Raw genomic sequence first — 22,538 nt, forward strand, 5'->3', positions numbered from 1 at the left:
TTTGTGTACACACATGTTTTTCCAGAGCTTGTGTCCGGACCCCTGTGAGGTTTATCATAGTAACATTCTGACTTCTATTCTCCAAAACAGGCAACTGAATATGGCATTAAGGGGTACAAATGGTAGTTAAGCGCAATTGGCATTAGGATTATGAGGAAGTCTTTGGAAAAATCTATCCTCAACTTCCCGAAAGTTTGAGAAGCCCAGCCTTAAGCCATTGATGAAGTGGGCTGGATGACTCAGAAGCAGAGGGTGCCAAGAAGGCTGATTGAAGAAAGATGAGGCAGTAAAGGAGATAAAGCATTAAAGGGTAGGAGGAGTGAATCTCACATGCTGAGGTCCTCCTGCTCCTTCAATCTCTGGTGGCGGTGGGGCAGCTTCGGCCCTAACCTGGCTCGTCAAATCCTCATTTGGAACTTCAAAGAGCAACCGCAGACCTCTATCAGTCAGGAGCAACCACTTTCCTTGCGATATTAAAACTCCGTAGCACCCTTCGAGCTCTGAGGTTAAGTCAATGAATGTTCTCCTCAACTTACTTATTGGCTGAGGCTCAATCGGCTTTCTGTTGGAAGTGAGACAAAGTGGGGGATTGTGGGTATACATTTATAGGACCTCAAAAGATACAACTACAATTTAAAACTAAAACCAACAAGAAAGAAACTTAGTAGAAGGATTTTGTTCAGCATTTCAGCAAAACACAACTGGCAAGTAAACCAAAGCATGACATCACAACCAACCAAACAACAAGCTAGCTAACGACCACTCATAATATCCTATCTAACTACAATCAAAGTATAACCAAGTCACTAAATAATCTTAAATCCTTATCTAACTTCGATCCAAGCCTAACAACGATCCAATTCCTCAATGCACAAATTGTGGTCCAAGTTTAACATTTCCACTATCTAATCAGCAGCTAACCGATGTCCAAGCACAACCTTTTGACCTAATAACCAGCTAACTAACCAACTGTGATCCAAGTATCACATATTCAGCAAATAATTTACCAGCTAACTAGGTCACCAGTTAACTTACTAGCTAACGGCTGTCCAATCATAACTCAAAAGTATTTTATTTTATTTATTTATTTTCTTGTAAAAACTGTTTAAATGCACCCTTGTACTGGATCTCAGGTTCAACGACAACGAAGTGTAATGAACATGGGTTCAACAAGTTTTCAGGGTCAAAAATGGATCAATTTGATTTCAATGTGATTGAGTTCCAAACAGGTTAAAAAGCCTCTTTGTCTTCAGATTACAGTCAGGAGTGACGGATCAGCTCTCTGCATGATGCTAATTAGCAGAGTGGATTACCCCGACTGACCTACAAACTTTGCCAGGAAGTACAGAAAAAAAGTGATTTTGTTTGTTCATTTTTACATGTTGCTGATGAGGCAGCGCACACTTTTATCAGCAGAAAAAAAAACAGAAGTCAACCGATTGGAATGTACAACTGCTGGGATTGAAGGTGTTTTTCTCAGGCTGGAAGAGAAAGAAGGCCCTTTCTCAGCACTTTCTACATGTTCCCACACACACTGCAACGTTCCTTGCGCTTATCAACATCCGCCTGCTTCCTCATCGTGAACCTCCGACTGCAGTCGCTTGCTGTCAGTTACCGGGAGTGTCTTTACCCGTTTGCTGACTTAACTGTATTATGTCATGTAAAATGCATATGACATCCGTCACTAGGACGACTCTCAGTCGGGAGCAGTCTTCTTCCATCAATCCCAAAACTTTGTTTACGTAAAAATGCAATCAGTTGGATCAATGCCTTGCGTGACCGCCATGGATCCAAAGTTAAACTGTAATTTAATAATTATAAAAAAGGATCCTTTCATTAACAGAATTTATTAAGTTGTTGTTTTTCTTTGTCCATGTTTCACCCCACTGCAGTGTGAAGTTTTGTGGAAATTGGCTATATAAATGTGCTATCTAGCTAACAAAAAATAATCTCTTATGTAACTAACTAACTAACTAACTAACTAACTAACCTTCCAATTGATAATTTACCAATAACAAAACAATTAACAAAATGTGATACAAGCATATCATCTCATCGAAGTAACTAACTAACTAGTTAGTTACAATTTTATATTGTCAAGATTATAAATAAGTTAACTGACTGATTGACTGACTGACTGCTCTCGCCTTAAACGTTGCTCGATTTGCGAACAAGACAAAAAAAAAATGTTACGTACTTAGAATAGTTTCCGAAAATACTTTTCTTTTCCTACCAAAGTGGCAACAAGAAAATCGGCTCAAAACAAGCAGCACGTTCCCCAGCAAAACAATGAGGACTGCAGACGCAGGAGTTCTTTTGTTTGTGTTCCTGCCAGCCGACCTCTGTGGCGGCGACCCAGATCTTTTGATTGATTTGGAAAGTCATTAAAATCGCAGTTGGCGGGCACGACGGTCGCCAGTGTGGAGTTTGATGACATGCCAACGATAGGCCTCGTTATCAGGTATTCACACACGTTCATTTAGGGCACTGGTTAACCCGAGCCAAGGCGCACACTGTATTTTACATTAGAGGAAAAAACTCATGGCACATCACTCAAAAAAATGTCACAACAAAGTACTGCAACACTGAATAATTTGCTCACAAACGTACCTACTCTGTGAAATCTGTGCCGGTTTAGTTCAACACAAAGCTCTGTTGTATGAATAGCAACAGGTGCACACCCTTGATGGTTGTGGGGGATGGATAATCAGGCTTGCTTCAGAATCAACTCGCTTGACTTTTCAAAAACATCACTTCCTGTCACTTCGTTATGATGACAATGGCACCACAGTTGACAACATGGTGCTTTGAGAAAAGGCACGTGGAAAATGTTATGAGTTCCCTATCAAGAAAGAAATACAGCTTGCTTGTCTCTAATTGCCAATAAAGCAGCTGAGGTATTTCAGGTCCGCCGCTCGGAGGCCAGACAGGCAGACTCCTCGCGATCCATCACTTGCACATTCACCCTCTGCGTATTAACAGCCTTTGGATTCTCTCAGTCTTGAGGTGACCGTAAACATGATAGAAGAGTTTGTTTACTCCTCTGCGGATCCCACAGGCAACTGGACTGCAGTGGCCGGTAGGACCGCGGGGCTTATGGTGAGCCGTAAGTGGCCGACGCTGAGAGGGTCCATGTGTCACTTGTTGCTGCTGAACAGGTGAGTTTCATTATTTCCAATGACAGCGCTTCGGGGCTAACACTCGGGGGGGACGACAAACATGACTAAAAGAGACAAAAAGCATCTGGTTCCTCTCAGTATCATCACAATGCTGCCCCGCAGCCACACAGACTTGAAGGATGGATCGCTCTTGAGGCTTGAGAAGCTCAAACACAATACCGCACACTGTAATGCAATGTCGAGGGGTTAAACCCGTGTGCCGAAAGCAACTGAAGTGGACCATCACAAAAACAATTACAGTCTGTAACTTCTCGCCGCACACGAAGCGATTAAGCACAACACATCAGCTACTAGCGCCTTGCGACGAAAAAATGTATCAAGTTTTTATGCTCCACATAAAATATTCTGTACTGTATTATACTGATTGAACCACAAAATCAGAGAAGGATTATCATGGAAAAAGCAGATAGTGAAAAAAATAGGAAATGGGCAAGAAGAAAGGAGAGAGGATATTTGCAATGATGATCATTCAAAATCATTAAGATTTTTGCCCTAACATGAATTAAGAAAGTGATACAGTGACAAGTCATGAACAGGTATGGAAAACCCTTGACAGACATACAGTGCAACCTTTACACGCCATTACAGTGAGCTGTGGCGTTCAAGCAACTGTTTAAAGTCACCTCAAGGTTATTTTTATTTTTTTTATCTGAGTGGCAGCAAGAAAAACAACAGCATCAGTCTGCTCTCAGGGAGGAGAAGGCCACGGCGAACTTGTTGAAACGTTGCACTTTACGAGAAGGGCAACTTAAGAGCCCTTAAGAGAGAGGCACTTAATCCACCATGGAAACAGCTGCTTAAAATCTCCAGGGTCCATTTTATTTCTTCAAGGTATGGACAAACATATGAGAACCGCTCTTACACAAGTTGAGTTGGCGGAACACAATAATGTATACTACGGGACTTTTTTCCCCTTTATGCATCTTAATACACATGTGGCTATCGCCTCTATATGCATTATTAGTAGTGCTGTCAAACGATTAAAAGTTTTAATCTGATTAATCACACTTTTTAATTTAGATTAAGCACGATTAATCAGCTAAATTACTTGCATATTCGCGTAATATAAAATAAATAAAAAATACCGTAATATTTTGACATTAACGCATTTTACTATCTGACTGTTATTTGCAAACATTGATTAAATGCATGTAAGCAATTGCATGCATGCGTGTATTGCTCAAAACATAATGGCATCATTTCGAGTGGTTGCAATTCAGCAATTATTAATTATTTAAATGCAAATTACTTTTGTTTTATCTAAAGTCCCGTCGGGGTGTTTTTTTAAAGCGAAATTTACCACCAAGCACACCAACTGGAGTCACCCCGCTCATTTTGGAACAACAGGCGTAGAAAATGCCGTGCACTGACCTCATCACTGACCTGCGCAGCCTTCAATGTAACCATCCGCTGTTACGTTCAAGGCTCAAATGCGGTCAAAAAAATAGTGCGATTAATATGCGTTAATATGTGATTAATGCGACATTTTTCTGTGATTAATTAATTTATTAACGCTTTAACTTTGACAGCCCTAAGACATTTTGGCGAGGAAGATGGGAGTTTCACTTCATGGCACTGTCCTCATTCCTCGCTGCCAGTCCCGAGTACTGCTAGTGTTATGGCTATTTTGCAGGAACTCTGTGTGAAGAAGTCACAAATTCGATTATCTGTGTGTTATCATCTAGAGTAACTCTATTTGACTACTGCTACACAACAACAGCCTTCCCCTAAATGATTGTATCCATATGCGAGGGGAAAAAAAAGTTCAAAGCCAGAATTGTAACCAATAAATATAGTTTTGAATCTCTATTTTTCCCTAAATGATCCAAAGTACCGCATTTGAACAATGATATATTACAAGAAGCGGAGGACTCATGGATACGAAGGGCTAAAATGACAAGCAAGTGGTTGCTCTGAGGGACTAAAATACTCATATGCTCTCGGGTCTTTTCATTTGGCTCGGCGGACAAAGTCCCATGACAGTACATGGGGGCGCTTCTTGGAGTGGCTTCCTGTGAAGATCAGACGAATGATTGATGGCATAACTTCCACTCCACCCTGTTCTTCATGCTACTGATTGAGTGAGAAGGCACAATCATCCCTCGGCCGTCCAATCAAGAAAGAGCATCTTACTCTCCACGAGCTGCCGACGCCCCCGTCCTCAAATACCTCGGAGATGATGAAGGCGGGCGAGTGTGCAGCTGTCTGGGGCTTTAAGGCGGCTTATTGAAAGACATCGCGCCGCTTTGCTCAACAGACGCTCAGATCTATACAGCCTGTCAATCTCGGAGCGAAGCGTTCGCTCTATTCAACGTGACTCACTTGAAGGATCACAGACGTTTAGGAGTCAAATCGAAACATCTGCGAGTTACACCAGCACAGAGCAAATAAGAGTTTGGGGAGAAATCTGGTAAAAACTCAAGGTCTGGTGCTCTCATTAACTCATTCACTGCCTTTGACGGAAAAAGACGTCAAATGATGCAATGCATTTTTGCTGGGCTGGCAGTGAATGTGTTAAGATAATTGGGCTGTCGTTGTCCTAATTTTGCTCCTTTATGACCAAGGGGAATTATTTTATGTCTTATAAGCAGGGTTGGGGAGTCCAAACTCTGACACGGATTGCCTCATCTAGCAGGTAAATGAGCTCGTCTACACCTGCTGAGTAGAAGCACCTGTGGCTAAAGGAAAACTGTTTCAGAGTTTTTATTTTCTGGACCTGGACGCATGGACTTACCGGTATATATACTTATATTTATATATACACACACACCCGTGGCATTTTTACCATTGAGACAGAAAATAACGTGAAAACACCACAGATCTTAGCGAGTGGCAACATAAGATGGCCGCCATGCACAGAACACAAACCAAAGTTCTGTTCAAAAAAAGGTACCCCAATTTGCCTTTAAATGGCCAAATATTTGGGTTGGGTAACCCTGTGTTCCGAATAAGAGCATATCCGGATTTTTGCGGGCGTTTACATGGCTTCTCAAAACCCGAATATTGCCAATATTCGAGGTTTGAAAGTTAGTAACTGCATGTAAACTTTAGATATATCCTGTTTTTAGGAGGCGGGCCTGTCTCATGCAAATGAGCCACAGCCCTCCCCCCTCTCTACTGCGATATATGCAAACATGAAAATGGATTTCATTATCACGCGGACTCGGGGTAAACGGCTCGCTCACAGACACATTGTCGAAAAAAGGGAGCTTGTTAAATATTTACTTAGTCGTTTAATTTCCCACTTGATGGCACTCCAGGCACTCCAGGGCTCCAAGCATTTGTATACGAGCAATCAAAAAGTCCAACCATTCATTTTCTATAGCACTCGTTCAGGAGATGTGCTCAACACTTCCCACTGTGTTCCATTAAAAAGTCCATTTGACATAATATGTCTGCTTTAAAAACAACAAAGGCTTCTTTTTTTTTTTTTTTTTGCACGGTACACTGCATGTGGGGAGTGGAAATGAGATTGCAGTTTGATGTCACCTCACCTCAGGTCATCAGGACTCAGTGATGAAGGGCTGATGGCAGTGGGTGGAGATCTGTCAGCCAGTCGCCCTCACACACGCACACGCGCAAACACGTGTGTGACATGACACAATAACACATCCATGCCACCGGAGATGACATCATGCTCTGCTAAGGGTGCACCAGCAATTTTCCATTGCGTCTCATCTGGCCCTACACTCGCTCCGTCGCTATGGAGATCTGCCTGTTGCCACTACGTTGCAACACGGGGGCTAAAGATCACGCGCGCCTCATCAAAAACGCCAACGACATTTTGAGGGGAGGCTGTAAAGCACGGGGGCGGCCGTCTCGAGAGGAGCGTCATCCGACTCGGGAGTCAACATGAGAGGACACCTGAGGAGGGAGGTTGGCAGGAGCATGCAAAGGGCAGCTGCCACTTCCAATGAGCGTGCGCTGGATGCTTGCGCCAGTGCTGCTGACTTGCATCTGAAAAGGAAGGAGGGAGTGCAAAAAGGGGTATCTCGGCGAGGTGGCTTCCAAACGTCGATGATTTAATTATGCTGAGAGGATTGCGCTAAAATAAACTGAAAGTTGCAACTGCAAGTTAAATCAAATGTTGCTCACACAACTTTATGACTTTTACCTCATGAACGAGGAAGTTCAGATGCTTCATCTTATTTTTGTGAGGGCACAAATATATTCAGAAATATTGGTGGTGTGTTTGCAATCACGCCATGGTGCACGTTGTGTTCACCGTTTTAATTCTGTTCAGTAGCGGTGAAATTAAACAGTTTTGTAACATTTTTTGTTTCACTTCGAAGAGCATTTTGCTACTCCTGGCAAGTGTACAACACTACAAGAAAGATGCTAATCCTTAGCCCATCTATAGTGTTTATGAGTTAGCATTAAGCTAGCAAGGCATACTTAGGTGGTTGTATTAAATGCATGTGCTATACGTTTTGTTTTATTATTACTTTGACAGTAAACTCCAAGCCTCTTTTTTGAAATATTATTTCTAGAAGCATGGGTGTATAAGAGGCGTCAACTCACCGTAACATCAAAACAACATGGGCGAAACATGGCTCCTCAAAATATGCAACTGATGAGCTGCATCACTTCAACATACTTCCTTGACACCAATTGCTACTTTACTATAGGAAGAGTACTAAAAATGTGTGAATAGTTGTTAAGTTCCGCTCAAAAAATAAAAATAAAAAATAGGTGAATAGCAAACCACAAATAGTACATCACACTACATTAATTTTACCAACTGGATCGCATGAAGGTACGACAGAATTATCTGCAGCATATCACAGCTGACTTTTTGTGAGAAAGGCGAAGTACATCCTGGATGGGTTCCCATCCAACAACCATTCACACTCACTCCTATTGACAATTTTGAACTATTGATGACCAGATCAAGCTTGTTCTTGGATTGTGAAACTAAGCCGTGACACACAAAGCCAAAATCGAGATTCAAACCCGACCCTGACACTGTGAAGCAGATGTGCTAACCACTAAACCACCATGAGGGCCAGAACATTAAAATCATAATTAAAACATTGCCTGTACACTTAATAAAAAGTTTAGCATTTGGAGCCTGGTGGAAATTAATTTACATGATTTCCTATGGGAAACATCAGAACAACTTGAAAGTCAAGCAGCGCTCTGCTACTTGCAGCATACACGACTTAATTATATACTGAATATATAATCACAAACACACACATCCTCTGGTCTGCACACAGCTGCATCCTCAACTATCTCATATGGTGTGCTTAAAACAAATGATTGACTATTTAACAGTCGTACTATTATTGTTATAACTATAACGAATGTGATGATAAAGTAGTATAAGCAGGTTACACATCTGGGCAACATGTTTTTTAACATTATGAGTCAATTTAAAAGACAGTGTACAGGAGGACTGATTTGAGTGCTGCATCTCGAACAATCAAGGTCAATTAGCGGATGAATAAAATAGTCCCTTACTGTGAAATTTGCCACCTCCTCTGTGGTCAATCGTGGTGGGGAGGTCCGCGAACTGCACGCGGTGCCGCGACATGTCCAATGTTCTCCCCCACCGGCTGCTTGCTGCTCTCACTCTCCACTTACGCTCTCTTCTTTTTTCTTTTTTTAAAGACTCCGCGAACTGAACTTCACCAGCCAAGCGCAACTGCGTCGGGGCGGCTGCGTCCCAATTTGCTCGCGGGCAGCCACCTCCGCCCCCGCCGCCTCCACTCCACTGGGGGACGTCACTCGGGCTGCAAACACAAAATACATCTCCGTCATCTCTTTTGACATGCATTATGTATTTATTTATTTTGTGTATAACGTCAATAATCTTTATCAATTTACAAAAATGTAACAAATAAAATAACATTACAAAAATTAATGTCCTGTAACAAGTAGAGTGGTCATAAAACTGTCTCAATGAGAGCAAATATGGCCTAACTTAAGCCACCGTTTTGAGGTTTTTTTTTTGTGAAAGACTTTTGTATTTGTCTCAAATTTAAGTTCAGCGGGGGGAGCATTCCACAGTTTAGCTCCCTGATAGCAGAAGCTAGACTGTCCAAAGGTTTTTCTAAACATTGGCAGCTCATGGTTAGTATCTGGTGGTCGCTCTACGAGAGCTCTGACGCCTCACAATGAGGCCAGATAACAGTAATGACACACAGATTATGTTCCTTATGTTTTCGTGAAATTGTATTGTTCAAACTGTGCTATTAAGCATCCATGAGTCGTCAGTAGCAAACAATGATATTTTTTTTAGGAGAAGAACCTCTGCCTGTTTTTAACCAACATTTAATATTGGTCATTATGGTGATACTTGGGCATAAAATGTTTGAGAAACACGGTTCTATGGTATCCATTATTTGGGGTCAACAGCATCCTCTAGTGGAGGGAGAAGGAAGTGTCCAGCAAGCCAGAAAATAAGTTAAACCTTAGAGTATCTGGGTTGGATTCGTTGAAGACTAAATTCTCCATCAGTTGTTTTTGAGTTGTTTTTCAAAATCAGGCACATATCATTTGTGTCGGTAAATCATTACTTTTCAGTAAACCCCCCAAAAATATGGTTTGTTGAGACTTTAACGTTGCACTGTTAAGGGGAACATGCAGTAATTTGTAAAAACACACAATCACTGGTATAGATTTGTGAAAAATTAATCAACCAAACTTGGACTTGGAAGTTTTCAACCGAATGCTATAGCGTTCATTTAACATGAGAGCGAAAGAAAATCAAGGCACACCACCAAACAAAAATGTCAAGCAGAACAACTGACGAGAGTAATTCACTTGGCGATGAAGCGCTGCCTCCACCAATGAAAAGCCAATATCAGTAAGGAAATTGGCTCACCATTGGACGTGGCTGGGTGAAGGTGTGCAGGGAATGCCTGTCTCCAAAAGTCGCTTTTTGAAAAACACACTTGCTTGATGTGATGGAAAGGTCACTAAATATAGTGACAAAGTTGCTAAGCTGGCAACAATGAGGCCATCTCACAACTGCAGAATTGTGGCATTATCCATAACTAGGCCAAAAGAGTTGGGAGAAGTTTTCTCAATCATGAGTTAGCAGATTCCCCCAGTTGACTGTGTTTATTCATTGAGGATAAAAATACACACAGCACAAAACCCTAACTTGTAGCTATTCACAAAACCCTCAAACATGACAAGCGGCCTGACCCAAAAACCACTTCCAAGAATTCCACGGAGACACGCAGTGAGTCAAACACGGATGAGTCACATAGAAGGACACTTTTATTTGTGCAACAACTGCAGATAGAAAAGGTGCGAAAAATCTCTGACAATTTTCAACTCAATTGCCACACTCATGCATTAGAAAAGGCTTGCTTGAACACATTAAGTGTTAAAAATCATCAAGGATATATACAGTACATAAACATATAGTGTCAACATTTGCAACAAACTTGAATTATAAAAAAGTACATTGCCATGAAAATGTGCATCTGCTTCGGAAGCATTTAAAGTAGTTGACAGCATTTTAGGTCCCAAGCTTAAAAGCCTGCATTATAAAACAGTGCGGCAATAAATACATACTCACGTCACAAAAGAAGCATTTAGGCCAAACTGAAAAGATTTTTTTTTCTTCCATTCGAGGAAAAAGATAAGTCGGATTTATATTGCATTTTATGGTATACATTTCAGAAAGCAGCAATTATCAAGATAAAGCAGAACAGTTGTATGTATAATCTTTTGTTTCAAAAGTTGTACTATGGCAAAAATAAAGCATAAAAGTCGTTAAGAAAGCAGTACTAGTAGTAGTATTGAGACAAATGTACTGAAGTAGGGTTCCCCCCCATCATATTGGAGCTAAAAAAAATATTCAAGGAAAGGTCATGAGAAGTGTTTTCAAAATGAGCCAGATTAATTCACAAATAAAAGTGTGGCCCTAGTAACCTTATTGTTGTAATCGTTCCGTGTTAATTACACAACTGCTGTCACATAATTACAACATACCAAATCAACGTTGGCTGGTTTACGTTTCGGAATAAATAATGAAGTCCCAAAAAACATTGTATTGTTTTGAGCTTATTAACCATGTTTCTCAAAGATATTTTCATACCCCAACTTAAAATTGTCTTATGCATCAATACATTTTTTTTTGTTACTTTTCCAGAATCATTGTGGGATACATGGAGGGCACTAGGTGATTACCCAAAGGGAATGATTCCGAACACAGCCACAATTTCATCCACTAATGTAGCAACAGTGGCAAATCCAAACAGTCAAGCATGTGCACAGCACTTTGTTAAACATCATACATCTTATAAAAACAGAAATCACTTAAGGCACAAACCAAACAGAGTCATTGTGTGTTTACACTGCTCCAATTTTCTCAATGTACATTTTGGACAAGGACGCCGCCATGGACTTGGCCAGCTCCTCGTCCCGTCTCCTCTGCATCTGGGAGTGTCGGCACCAGTCGTCGTACTCCGGGTTGTCCACGCAGGCGTCCATCAGCACGTCGTAGTGTCCGTTGCTCAGCCAGCTCAGCCAGACGGCCGGCTTGGACGCATCCTCCTGGCCCAGAAAGTGCACCATGGTGGACACGGTCGGGCTCTCGGCGCTGCCCCCAGTGGTCAGGTGGATGTTGATGTTGAGCATCTGGCTCATGGCGAGAAGCTCGGGGTATCCGGCCCAGGCACCGTCTTGCGCCGCGTTGATGAGGAACTCGCCGGCGTCGCCCTCGATGACCGGGTTGAACTGGTCCAGGTGGTCGGCGATGTGGTGCACCGTGCGTTCCCGCAGCTCGCTGTGCCCCGCCTGGTCCCCGTAGGTGGCTTTGCATACGGCCCGGTAAAGGCAGTTGCCATCCGGGATGATGTGGTACCGGAACTTGCGTCTTTCCCGAAGATACTTGTTCTGCGTTTCCACCTCAGCAAGGTAACGGGCCACCTTGTCATCTCGGGTCACCTTATCTTCCAATTTCTGCTCCTTCAGGACACTGAGCTCGAAGTCTGATGTAGCGCCCTCATCATTCCGGCGGGGTTCTGTAGGAGTGCCACAAGGCTCCTCTTCAGGTACCCACCTGTTACTCCTCGCTTCTTCTTCAAACAGAAGATTCTCTGACGGGTCCTCCAAGAAAAGTCCATCAGTCCTGTTCCTGAGCTCATCGATAAAGTCCACCAGCTCGTCGCCGGGAGAAGGAGGCTTGGGCAACCTGCTGATTTGGACCGGTACCGTCCTCTCTAACCCGTCCGCTCTGCGTATGAGCAACTCGGCGGTGGATGTGAAGTAGACAGGCCTGGGCCTCGAGGAGGAGGTGGCTTCGTAGCAAGAAAACGCAGGCATGTTTGCGGAAGTAGCAGTCGCGTCTGGCTGGCTCGATCGCGGTGCGTCTTCCTCAGGTGGGCTGGAGGTTCCGCCGGATAAAGTGATGGTGACTTTGCTGGATGATCTCGGGTAGTGCGTCAAGGCGCTGTTGTAAAGCTGCATGTCGAAGCGCGTCCTTTATAGCAAGCCCACCGCCAGCCAGTCACAGTGCGATGACGGCCACAGCTAAAAATACCGCCGCTTGTCACCGACATCGACGCTACGAAGTTGCAGAGGAAGTTTTTTCGGCGGCCCCCCCGTCTGTTCCCGATAGCAGAAAAGTGGAGGGAGGGGGGACACTGTATACTTCGGCCCCACTCACGTCACTCCTACGCGGGGAGCCTCCCAAAAACCTGAGACGGGAGCTTGGCGGTTGTTAAACACTGTCAAGCCCGATCGGGTGATGGCCGTTGTGTTTCCGTTTGCAGCGCCTTCAAAGTAAAAGTCAGGGCACAGGTCATTTGGAGTACTGCACACTGAAAAGTATCAATATAAAATAAGACAACAGCAAAGGTTATTGATCAACTCCCCGAACTAAACGTGTGCAGACTCTGGGGAAAAACAAAACAAAAAACAATGTGTTGTTGTGGACAAAGTAAAAAAAAAAAAAAAAAAATAGAAAATGGCTGAAAAACAAAACTACACTTTACCAGTGATTCAGTAAAATATTAAAGTAACAAATCAAGCAAAAAGTACAGTATTTATAATTTACATTTTAACCTATTTTCCTTTAAGTGTGTTGCAAATTATTATTTTATAAATATCCCGAGTTATGGTGAGCAGACCCTGATTGAGAACGACTTGCCTGAATAAAAGTGTACATCGGAAACTACACTATTCTTTGTTGTCTTTGTGACCAGTTTATTTTGAACGTATGAATGTACCATATCTTGCTCGCTTGACACAACCTTACTTCCGGTCCAACGTGAAGGAATGCAACTGAAGTATGGGGCGTCAATGTGAAAGATGTGATACGTCAGCCTGATTGTGTAATAACGACTAAAACGAATACAGCTGGTTATTAATACAAAATAAAGTATACTGCAGTTTACGCTGATGAAGAATATTAGCCATTGATTAACTGAATGGGAAAACTGGGTACTTAGGCATGTTATTCATTTATAAAAATCACATTACATGGCCTAATAAAAAGTGTTTTGTGTTTCTGTCACTATAGTGATGATTTTACAGGGTATCAACTGGCTTCATTACAAGCGTGACAGTTTACTCGGAATGACTGTGCATGTTGTACAGACACCATCTAAATATAGGTATTGCCACATTGTTTCAGTCATACATGGATGAGGTCATTCCCTTTAACAAAAGAAATGTAATTGCACAGTTTCAAAGGTGAAGTAAGAGGTACTCGAGAAATAATTTGTATTATTATTGTCACTACTTCAGCCATGTTGGAGTGACCGCATGTGTGTTCACTATAACTTTACCATTGTTATGAAATAGGGATATAACTGGGAGTTATATAACATGGATCGGTAAACATATGGTACAGTAGGTGAACAAAACTACGTTTTGCATTTAATAACATTTAAACTGAAAAAAATGCAATAAATAAATTAACAATTCTAAAATAAATGTCGAAAAATGTTACTGTATTTTTTTTAAGCAAGTGTTTTTCAGTAAAGTGCGACATGGGTGGTAACAAACTGAATTTCAAAGTCAGAACATGCCATAGTCTAGCATGCAAGTCATTACTATAGGTCTTAATTATAGTAAGTAATTGTATGAAAAACAAAGCCAGAAATATTACCCAATCAACTGAAAAATGAGTATGGCGGTAACCTACTTTGCTACTTACCTACTTCTTACGCCGCGTGCGGTCCGTAGGCCCAAAATGTCATGACAAAAAATGAGAATCCTCCACAAATAATTATTGGAGCAGACAACAGGAAAAAAAACTCTTAAATGTATCTCTTAAATGTTTTTTATTTATTTATTTATTTTTATCATGTCATCATCGATAGACACTGAAAATAAGTAGCAATCCTATTTTGACAAGTAGTAAGCATAGACAGAGCTGCATCTTGACTCATAAATGCTCCAACTTTTGAGGTGCTTTTATTATTATTATTATTATTATTATTATTTTTTTTTTTTTTTTATTTTAAAGCTGTCTGTCACCTGGTCAATTTTTGTTTTTGTTTTTTGTTTTGTGTTGAGTCCAATTTTGAGTGGACGAGCTTCAAATTTACTGTTCAAGTGAAGCAGAAAATGGAGGTTCAAGGTTTCTGATATGGAAAACCATAACTGAAATTTGACCCTTAACACAAATTAGTTCGACAACCATAACAGTCCAATTGCAATCAAGTCAATGTCCTTGAGACTACAATAACCTAGTTGCACTTGAATATTTGCAGACTTTAGATCAGGGGTGGCAAACTGCGGTCCTTGAGGGCCGGAGTCCTGCAGGTTTTATAGATTTCCCTACTCGAAGTGCAGCTGATTCCAATTAACAGGCTCGTTGTCAGGATTCTGCAGAGCTTGCTGATGAGCTGATCATGAATCAGCTGTGTTGAAGAAGGGAAATATCCAAAACCAGCAGGAATGCGGCCCTCGAGGACCGGATCTCGCCACCCCTGCTTTAGATACATGAGAGTAAAAAGTCATCAGAAAAAAAACAATACTGAAGGACAATAGCAAAGTATCTATTTTCTTAACTTCCCTTGCAATCCCACAACTGTCCACAAGGAGGCGACATTTCGCTTCAAGAGAGCTTACCCAGTTTTTTTTTTGAGCAGCTGTCGCATGGCTGCGCGGCGCATACAAATGAAGGCATTGATCTTGCTTTTTTTTTTTTTTTTACGTGTTGACTAGTGCGCCAACCTCAACTGCACACAAACACATACTGCATATAAGATTCGAGTACTGCATAACGAAACCAATAATTACCAGGGCGGCAAGGGGTGAAAGCCATGCTGTAAACAAACCGTAAAAACAACAGTAGCTTGTTTTTGAACGTTTGTTTGTTTTGTTTTTGTGTGTCAGTGGAGCGGCTCGAGAGAGAAAGAGAGGGGCGCTGAGCTGATGTCAGCGGGCGGTGGGGAAAGGGGAGGGAGCATCCTCCGTGAGTTGAGTCACGCAGCTGTCAAAGATAGCTGTCACCCAGTTCCCCCCATCAAACACGCACAAAGCAGTCAATAAGCAAAAAGCCTCGCGCACAGGGAGAGAGCGAGATCTCAGGTGAACCCCCCCCCCCCTTTACCACCTCCTCCAAATCCACCCCCCATCGCACAGCCTGCCTACCTCCGCCAAGGACCAGCACACGACACAGAACCCCCACAAAAACCGGATACATTTTTCTCCTTTTCCCCCCTTCTTGATGAATAAGGATTCTTCACATTTGGATACACGCTGAGGCAGCAGAAGATCACCACTGCGGGGACGTTTGTTTCTTTTCTTCCACGCGAGGATCAAAAGTGGGCTTTTAGGGGGGATGAAGACGAAAAAAGGTAAGATGTAGTGAAGAAATGTTTATTACGACGAAGAAATCGGGGATTTCGAAAGCCCTTTCCGTCCACGGAGTCTTTTGTCTACGGTGCAGACATGACAGGCTGTGAGTGCCATGTGCTGGCTAGACGTCACCGCCGAATTACACTTCGTTTGTTCCCTGCTTGTTTTACGTCCGAATTCATCACCCGAGCGAGGCGAGAATAACGCCGAATGTCCCCCCGTCGTCTTTCGGATTGAAAACTCCTCGTCCACGCGTGGATTTAGCCACTCTTTGTTAGCAAGTTTGAATGCGGTGCGGGAGTGCGCCATTTTACCGTTGGAGTTTGGTGGAAAAGTTGTTGAATGTGTTTTTTCATTGACGTTTAGTTTGCTAAATTGCTTGAATTGGTGTAAAAGTCTCGACGCGAGCGGCTTGTCTGTAAAAATGTGTCACGGAGCCACTGGAAGTCGTGTTTTGGGGGTTGACCTAATTGTTGGGAAGTTTGTTCACCGCGTGTCCTCCACACACAAAAGAACACAACTTTTAAGTCGCATAACGTACACGAGGGCAGTCTCGAATTATGTTTTAATGTCTTTTCTGGCTACTGTGAGTAATACTCGACTTCAAGAAGCGTGAGAGAAGTGTTTTATAAGTTTTACTGCAAAGCGTACAAAGAAATTCGAAGCAGCTCCAGATTCTTTTGTTTAGTCTGGAGACGCTGATTTGCAACAGGTCTCCCCTCCCCCCTCCTCCACCACCACCACCATCATCATCATCATCTCCCCGGCCCACGTAATTACCTCATCCTGTTGGCTGCTCCACACTTTTCCCACTAGAATTCGGCCCCCACGGCGGTCTGCGTGGTGAGGTTTTATGGAGGTTATTCGTATGTGAGGGGAGTAAACCCACCTTCACCTAGCTCACTTCACTATCTTCCCCCTAAAAGTAACTTCCGCATTAAGGTGAGCTCGCGTGACTTGGGGGGCCATTTAAAGTAAGAAACCCGGAAATGCCTTTTTCTTCAAGGAACCCCAAAATGGCGGACGTTTGACACACATCTGTCAAACACCGAATAAGTTCCAAATGTACTGTTTATTTCAATGGAATTTAGTTATTTTTAGGGGTAAAGAGTTGAATATAGGTGGTCCATGGTTTATTTTCAACATTTGAATACGATTATTTATTATAATTGATTTTTTAAAGGTATAAACAGCATGCAGTGAACTAGTTGGCACTATATCAAAGTGTCTTGAGATATGACTTATACATTTTTTGAGGCATAAAATATCAATAAATGTTTTGTTTTTGTTTTTTGCCTTGACTTGCGAGCACATACTTGAGATACAAGCAATTCTATGGTGGCAGTGACTCACTTCACAACAAACAGCAGTTAAGTAGATTGAATTATAGAACAGTCCTTCAAAAAAGGGCTTCAAGCTGTTTGACACACCCAGTTGAACTTAGCTGTCAAACTAAACAAAATAAAGACAATTGTGTATTTATAACAACCACATTGCTTAGCCTTTCCGTCCGGTTTATTAGCACGTACACATACGTTGAGGTGATTTAACATCATATTTTTTAACCATATTGAAAATGTTCAAAAGTTCGAGCACTATTAACTAGTTTGTGCGGCGGTATAACAAAACGTCATCCTGTGGCACGAGAAGGCATGCTCACTTAGTGTGTCATTATGTTCCAAGGTTATAAATGGCTTGTCACTGAGTTACTGTAAAGATTCAACTATATACAAATAGTCAACAGCAAATAAATAACAGTTTGTGAGTATCATAGTATCATCTGACTTTGCCATCACGAGGATAAGACGAAAAAAAAAATTCTAATCTTTAAGGTGCTTGCTGAACTGAAATCTTGCCAGATTTGTTTGTTGTCTTCTGACTGTTGGTGGATCACGTATTTTGAACCGTTGACATATCACGTCATCTGTTGACTTCTGCCGCGTATTTTGAACCCTCGAGATTCTCACTGAGCTGAAATGTGACCAGATTTGTTTGTTGACAAGTTTGACTTTCCAGGCCCATTTTGAACCCCTGACATGCTCGCTGAGCTGAAAGTGACTTGTTGACTTTTGTGGTGTATTTTGAAGCCGTGAGATGCTCAGTCACTGAGTGAAAGTCCATGTATTTTTGTTGTTGTTGATGATGAGTTGGGTTTTGACTTTGGTGGCATATTGGGAATCCCTGAAATGCTTGCTGAGCTGAATCCTAACCTGCTTTGTTGACTTTTGAGGCGTATTTTGAAGCGCCGTTTGCTAATGTCGCTGAATAGACTGACATCTTATGTTTTGTCTGACTTTTTGAGCCTTTTAAACTCCTTTTGCACATGTTCCATCAAACAATGGGGGCCTGCCATGGTCAGCCTGAGTCACACAAGCAATGCGAGGTGTGTGGCTCCAATGTGTCCCGGGCTGCTTTTATGGCAGACAACCAACCGCCTTTGTGACGTCCTGTCGCCTGCTCCTCTTCCCCTCACACGTTTCCTGGCCCCGTTGATGAATCACGTGGCGCAACCTGACAGCTCGCAAAACCAACCTCTCTCTTTCCCGCCCTCTCTAAGGTATGATGATGTTGTCGGGGAGCGAGACAGACGACGATGACGGCGCGGACGCCCCCCTGGACCTGTCGTCCAGCGGCGGAGGGAAGAGGAAGCGGCGTGGCAACCTGCCCAAGGAGTCGGTGCAGATCCTGAGGGACTGGCTGTACGAGCACCGCTACAACGCATACCCCTCGGAGCAGGAGAAGGCTCTCCTCTCCAAGCAGACGCAGCTTTCCACACTGCAGGTACTTATACACGCACACAATCCAAGTGGGGGGGAAGTATGGGCTGAATCATTTCCTGTCAAAACATGACACTTCACTGCATTGGAGGTCGTCTGCTTTTGTGGCGCAACTCCGCAGTGTTTGAGGAGGAGGAGGAGGAGGAGGAGGAGAGAGTAGTGAGTAAGTGAATGCTGAGGAATTTCCCTCCCCGCAGCCGTTCCCATCCCAGCTGTCTGGGAACAATGCGGAGTCATTTACATAGCTGCAGCCAGTTACGACTGGCCCGCGGAACCAAAGAAAACAAGGCAGTTGACCTCCCGATTGTCACCATGACAACCACCATTTTATTGCCACTTTTTTTTTAATTTTCACACCAACAGCACTCAAGTTAGAATCTAACCTCGATTACAACACAGAGTGAGATCAACGGGAAAGCGAAAATTGCACCAGTCAGCAAAATGAGTGAGAATTGAAAAAAATCCTAAATTGGGTCAATTGTGGCCCTCTGGTATTTTGATTACATTATAGCCTCAACTCGCACGATTAGCTAAATAAGGATATAAACATCACACTTCTAAACATGACGTCCAATTTCATTTGTTGTCACTCAGAAGAAGGTGACTAATTCTCAGTCGACCAATCAACAGACAGCAGTGTTGCTTGTTCCACCCTGTGCATCGATCCATACGACTGAAAGGGATTCGACTAAACTAAATTTTATATACCAAAGGGCAATCTTGACACGGTTGGGGTTTGACTGGATCATGCTCATAGATTGTCAGGGGTGGGTGTGTAATAACTGGGTGCAAAGTTGGCAACGAGGTTTTTGATTGGTTGTTTTGGAAAGCTTGTCAGAGGTTGCCCATAATTTTCGGTAGACTTTGGAACGTCTTCTGTTTGTTCTTAGCTGGCGGGGTATGGTTTTTTTTTTTTTTTTTTTTTTTTTTTTTTTTTTTTTTTTTTTTTTTTTTAGCCAAATATGGTGGGAGGCGGGTTGTTCTATGCAAAGGTGACGATAGGGGGCGCCATGGGTTGTTCGGTGATGATGATCGTGCGATACTTGTGTTCGCCAAGCTTAAAAGTTGTTGGTTGAATCGCAGATGGGTGATTGTTTCTTCGCAAACGTTTCAGCTTGGTCAGCAGGGGGCGTTGTTCGGGGCTATGTTGGCAACAAAGACTGCGTTTGGTTGTTTGTGGCATTGATTCCTAGCCACTGTCTGTGCCGTGAGAGATTATTAGGTGTGCCACAAGAAATGATCCATTTACCAATGACACATATGGAGCCTTACACTTACAACAATCTGGTCTTTGATTGTGTCCGGTTTCCAAGACTAACCTCACATGACCTTTCCCAGGTATGCAACTGGTTCATCAACGCGCGCCGGCGCCTCCTCCCTGAGATGTTGCGGAAAGACGGCAAGGACCCCAACCAGTTCACCATCTCCAGGAAGTGCGGCAAGGCGGGCGACAGCTTCTCCGACAGCTCCCAGTCGCCCAAACACAGCAGCAGCAGCAGCCGCGGCAGCAGCCCGGTGGGAGGCGCCCACGACGACGGCACCGGCTACGACAAACGGGTCCTGCACCCTTCCTGCTTCGAACCCGCCGTGCCCGGCGTCCTGAGGAAGGCGCTGTCTCCCTCCCCCACCTGCACGTCCCCCTCATCGGGCACCCTGCCCACCCGGCCGTCTGTCATCTGTCACACCACTGTCGCCAGCCCGACCGCCTTGCACCCATCGCCGCTGAACTCTGACAAGGCGGCCGAGCGGCTGCAGGCGGCGCAGGCCCTCCTCCGGTGTCTGGATAAAGGGGCGGGCGCCCACCTCCCCGCCGGCGCCACCACCGGCATCTTGGAGGGAAACCTGAGCCCCCGCAGCGGGCTCTTCAACACCCCTCCCCCGACCCCGCCGGACCTCACGCAGGACTTCAGCGGCTTCCAGCTCCTGGTGGACGTGGCCCTGAAGCGGGCCGCCGAGATGGAGCTGCAGGCCAAACAGTTAGTCTCCTAAAAGTTGGGGGGGGACCCCCACATTCACAAACTGAGACCACCCCCACACCTCTCATGTTTGCTATCTTTTTTTTAAACCAATCAAATTGTTTTTGTTTAAAACAGTATCACGGTGCCTTGGCTCGAAGATGTTTATCCATTTCATATTTTGTATCGACGTGTATCTTATTTGCACCCCGGGGACCAAAATTACGGGACAAATGCTACCTGTCTTACATCCAAACACATTTCAGGTCCTGCTGGATCTCAGTGTCTTAACACACTTTTTTTTTTCAACGTATTCACTACTGTAGTTAATGTTACACTATAGTTTGTCATTTAGCTGTTTTGTTGTTTTATTCGTTTATTGCCCACATAAGGGACATATTCCAGTTGACAAATGTAGCAGGTTGGGCCAGTGGACTGGATGATGACACACTACACGTTTCTTCATGCTGTTTTTTTTTTTTTGTTATTGACAGACAGCCAAAAAAAGAGGCATATTCATGTACAATAGGACCACGTGTATAGTTTAATGTGACGACATGACGCCCTCTGATGTGATTTCTTTTCATACTGTGCAATGTTTGTGGCGAGCGAGAGGTCACGCGGGACTCAAATAAAGTTTTGTTTTTTTTCTACGTTTTGTGGCGTTGTTGTGTTCTATCGGCTAATTAGCATAATCCTGCATAAATTAACACCGGCCGTGCCAGTCGGGGTATTAAGTGCCGCCGCCTCCATCGTGTAAGGCCATTTCCTGTCTGGCCCCGACATCTGTTGCATCGGCAAAGCTTCTCAATAGGATTTGTCGTCTGCTTGGAAAGACGTGGCGGCCTCGTTCATTCATCGGCTCAAATACAACCATCGGTTTTAGTTTACACTGTGAAGTCCTCCAAGGCTTTACTCAACTTATGGAAGACTTGGCAGTTGTTGTTTTTTTTTTTTGGTTGAAAAACTTTTATTTAAAAAAAATAATTGCATGGTGGGCTGTATCAAATGGTATGCCCACCCCTGACTTATGCAACTGCAAGAGAAATTATTCAGATTCTACAATTAAAATCAGAAAAAGCAGCTATACAAAAATACCATAAATTAGTTAAACATCTGAAAAAAGTATACATTTTATAAATTAATATTTTGCCTATAATAAATGTGATATTTTCATTATTTTTCATGTACAATTAGTACCTTTAAAAACACATTTTGCAACTTGCTGTTGACTGAAAACAACATCACAAGGGCTCAGGTAACCAATCACAGCTCTGCTTGTGAATGTCACATGACCAAAGCTAGAAAACAGGTGAGCTGTGATTGGTTACCTGAGGCCTTGTGATGTCATTTTCAGTCAACAGGAAGTTGCAAAATGTCTTTTTAAAGTTTTTTTTTGTTTTTTTTAAGGTACTAATTGTATGTGAAAAATAATGTAAGTATCAAATCAATTACAGACAAAAAATTAACTTTTTATTCTATAAATGGGCTAAATAGTAAAGTATCCCTTGAAATAATGGTTCAGATTCTGTAGTTAAAAATCCAATGCAGCAATACAAAAATTGCAAAAATAAAAACTAACCAAAATAATCCCAAATGATTTAAAATTTTACATTAAAATAAATGTAAATAATGTGTATACATTTACATTTATTTTAAAATGCATTAAAATAAATATAAATAATGTGTATACGTTACATTTATTTTCAAAGACATTAAAATGTCAATGTTTAAAATTAATGGAAATATTTTCACCCATTCTTGACAGTGTTAGCAAGGAAATAGCAACAAAACAGCAAAAAAAAATCTAAATAAAATGATAAAACAATTAAAATTCTGCTACATTTTGCAAT

General features: G+C 42.7%; 3 protein-coding genes across 5 annotated transcripts in view; 1 reads left to right on the plus strand and 2 right to left on the minus strand.

The window, feature by feature from the left end:
• Window positions 1–8,914, minus strand: part of kiaa1217 (KIAA1217 ortholog) — a 90,461-nt gene extending 81,547 nt beyond the window's left edge. The window contains exon 1 of the mRNA XM_077509618.1: window positions 8,643–8,914. Within this exon, the coding sequence (XP_077365744.1) occupies window positions 8,643–8,715 (73 nt within the window). The 5' untranslated portion in view covers window positions 8,716–8,914. The remainder of the gene's footprint in view (window positions 1–8,642) is intronic.
• Window positions 8,915–10,391: 1,477 nt separating this feature from the next.
• otud1 (OTU deubiquitinase 1) lies at window positions 10,392–16,943 on the minus strand. The gene is made up of 2 exons (XM_077509638.1): window positions 16,734–16,943; window positions 10,392–12,916 (listed from the first exon to the last, which is right to left on the minus strand). Exon 2 carries the CDS (start codon window positions 12,606–12,608, stop codon window positions 11,490–11,492), a length of 1,119 nt encoding a protein of 372 aa, XP_077365764.1. The 5' UTR covers window positions 12,609–12,916; window positions 16,734–16,943; the 3' UTR covers window positions 10,392–11,489.
• Window positions 15,673–21,338, plus strand: tgif1 (TGFB-induced factor homeobox 1). Of its 3 annotated transcripts, none has more exons than XM_077509639.1 (3): window positions 15,673–15,952; window positions 18,511–18,734; window positions 20,069–21,338. In XM_077509639.1, exons 1-3 carry the CDS (start codon window positions 15,937–15,939, stop codon window positions 20,717–20,719), a joined length of 891 nt encoding a protein of 296 aa, XP_077365765.1. In that variant the 5' UTR covers window positions 15,673–15,936; the 3' UTR covers window positions 20,720–21,338. The 3 variants fall into 3 exon arrangements, with proteins under 3 accessions (XP_077365765.1, XP_077365766.1, XP_077365767.1); XM_077509640.1 differs by lacking the exon at window positions 15,673–15,952 and adding an exon at window positions 15,978–16,895; XM_077509641.1 differs by lacking the exon at window positions 15,673–15,952 and adding an exon at window positions 16,976–17,018.
• The last annotated feature ends 1,200 nt before the right edge of the window (window positions 21,339–22,538 follow it).

The sequence above is a fragment of the Festucalex cinctus genome, chromosome 20 (genome assembly GCF_051991245.1).
Source record: "Festucalex cinctus isolate MCC-2025b chromosome 20, RoL_Fcin_1.0, whole genome shotgun sequence".
Taxonomy (NCBI): Eukaryota; Metazoa; Chordata; class Actinopteri; order Syngnathiformes; family Syngnathidae; genus Festucalex; species Festucalex cinctus.

Coding starts and splice junctions, on each gene's coding strand:
- tgif1 (XM_077509639.1), top strand. Junction 18,735..20,068: donor CGCAGCTTTCCACACTGCAG/GTACTTATACAC, acceptor GACCTTTCCCAG/GTATGCAACTGGTTCATCAA.
- otud1 (XM_077509638.1), bottom strand. CDS start 12,608: ATGCAGCTTTACAACAGCGCCTTGACGCACTACCCGAGATCATCCAGC.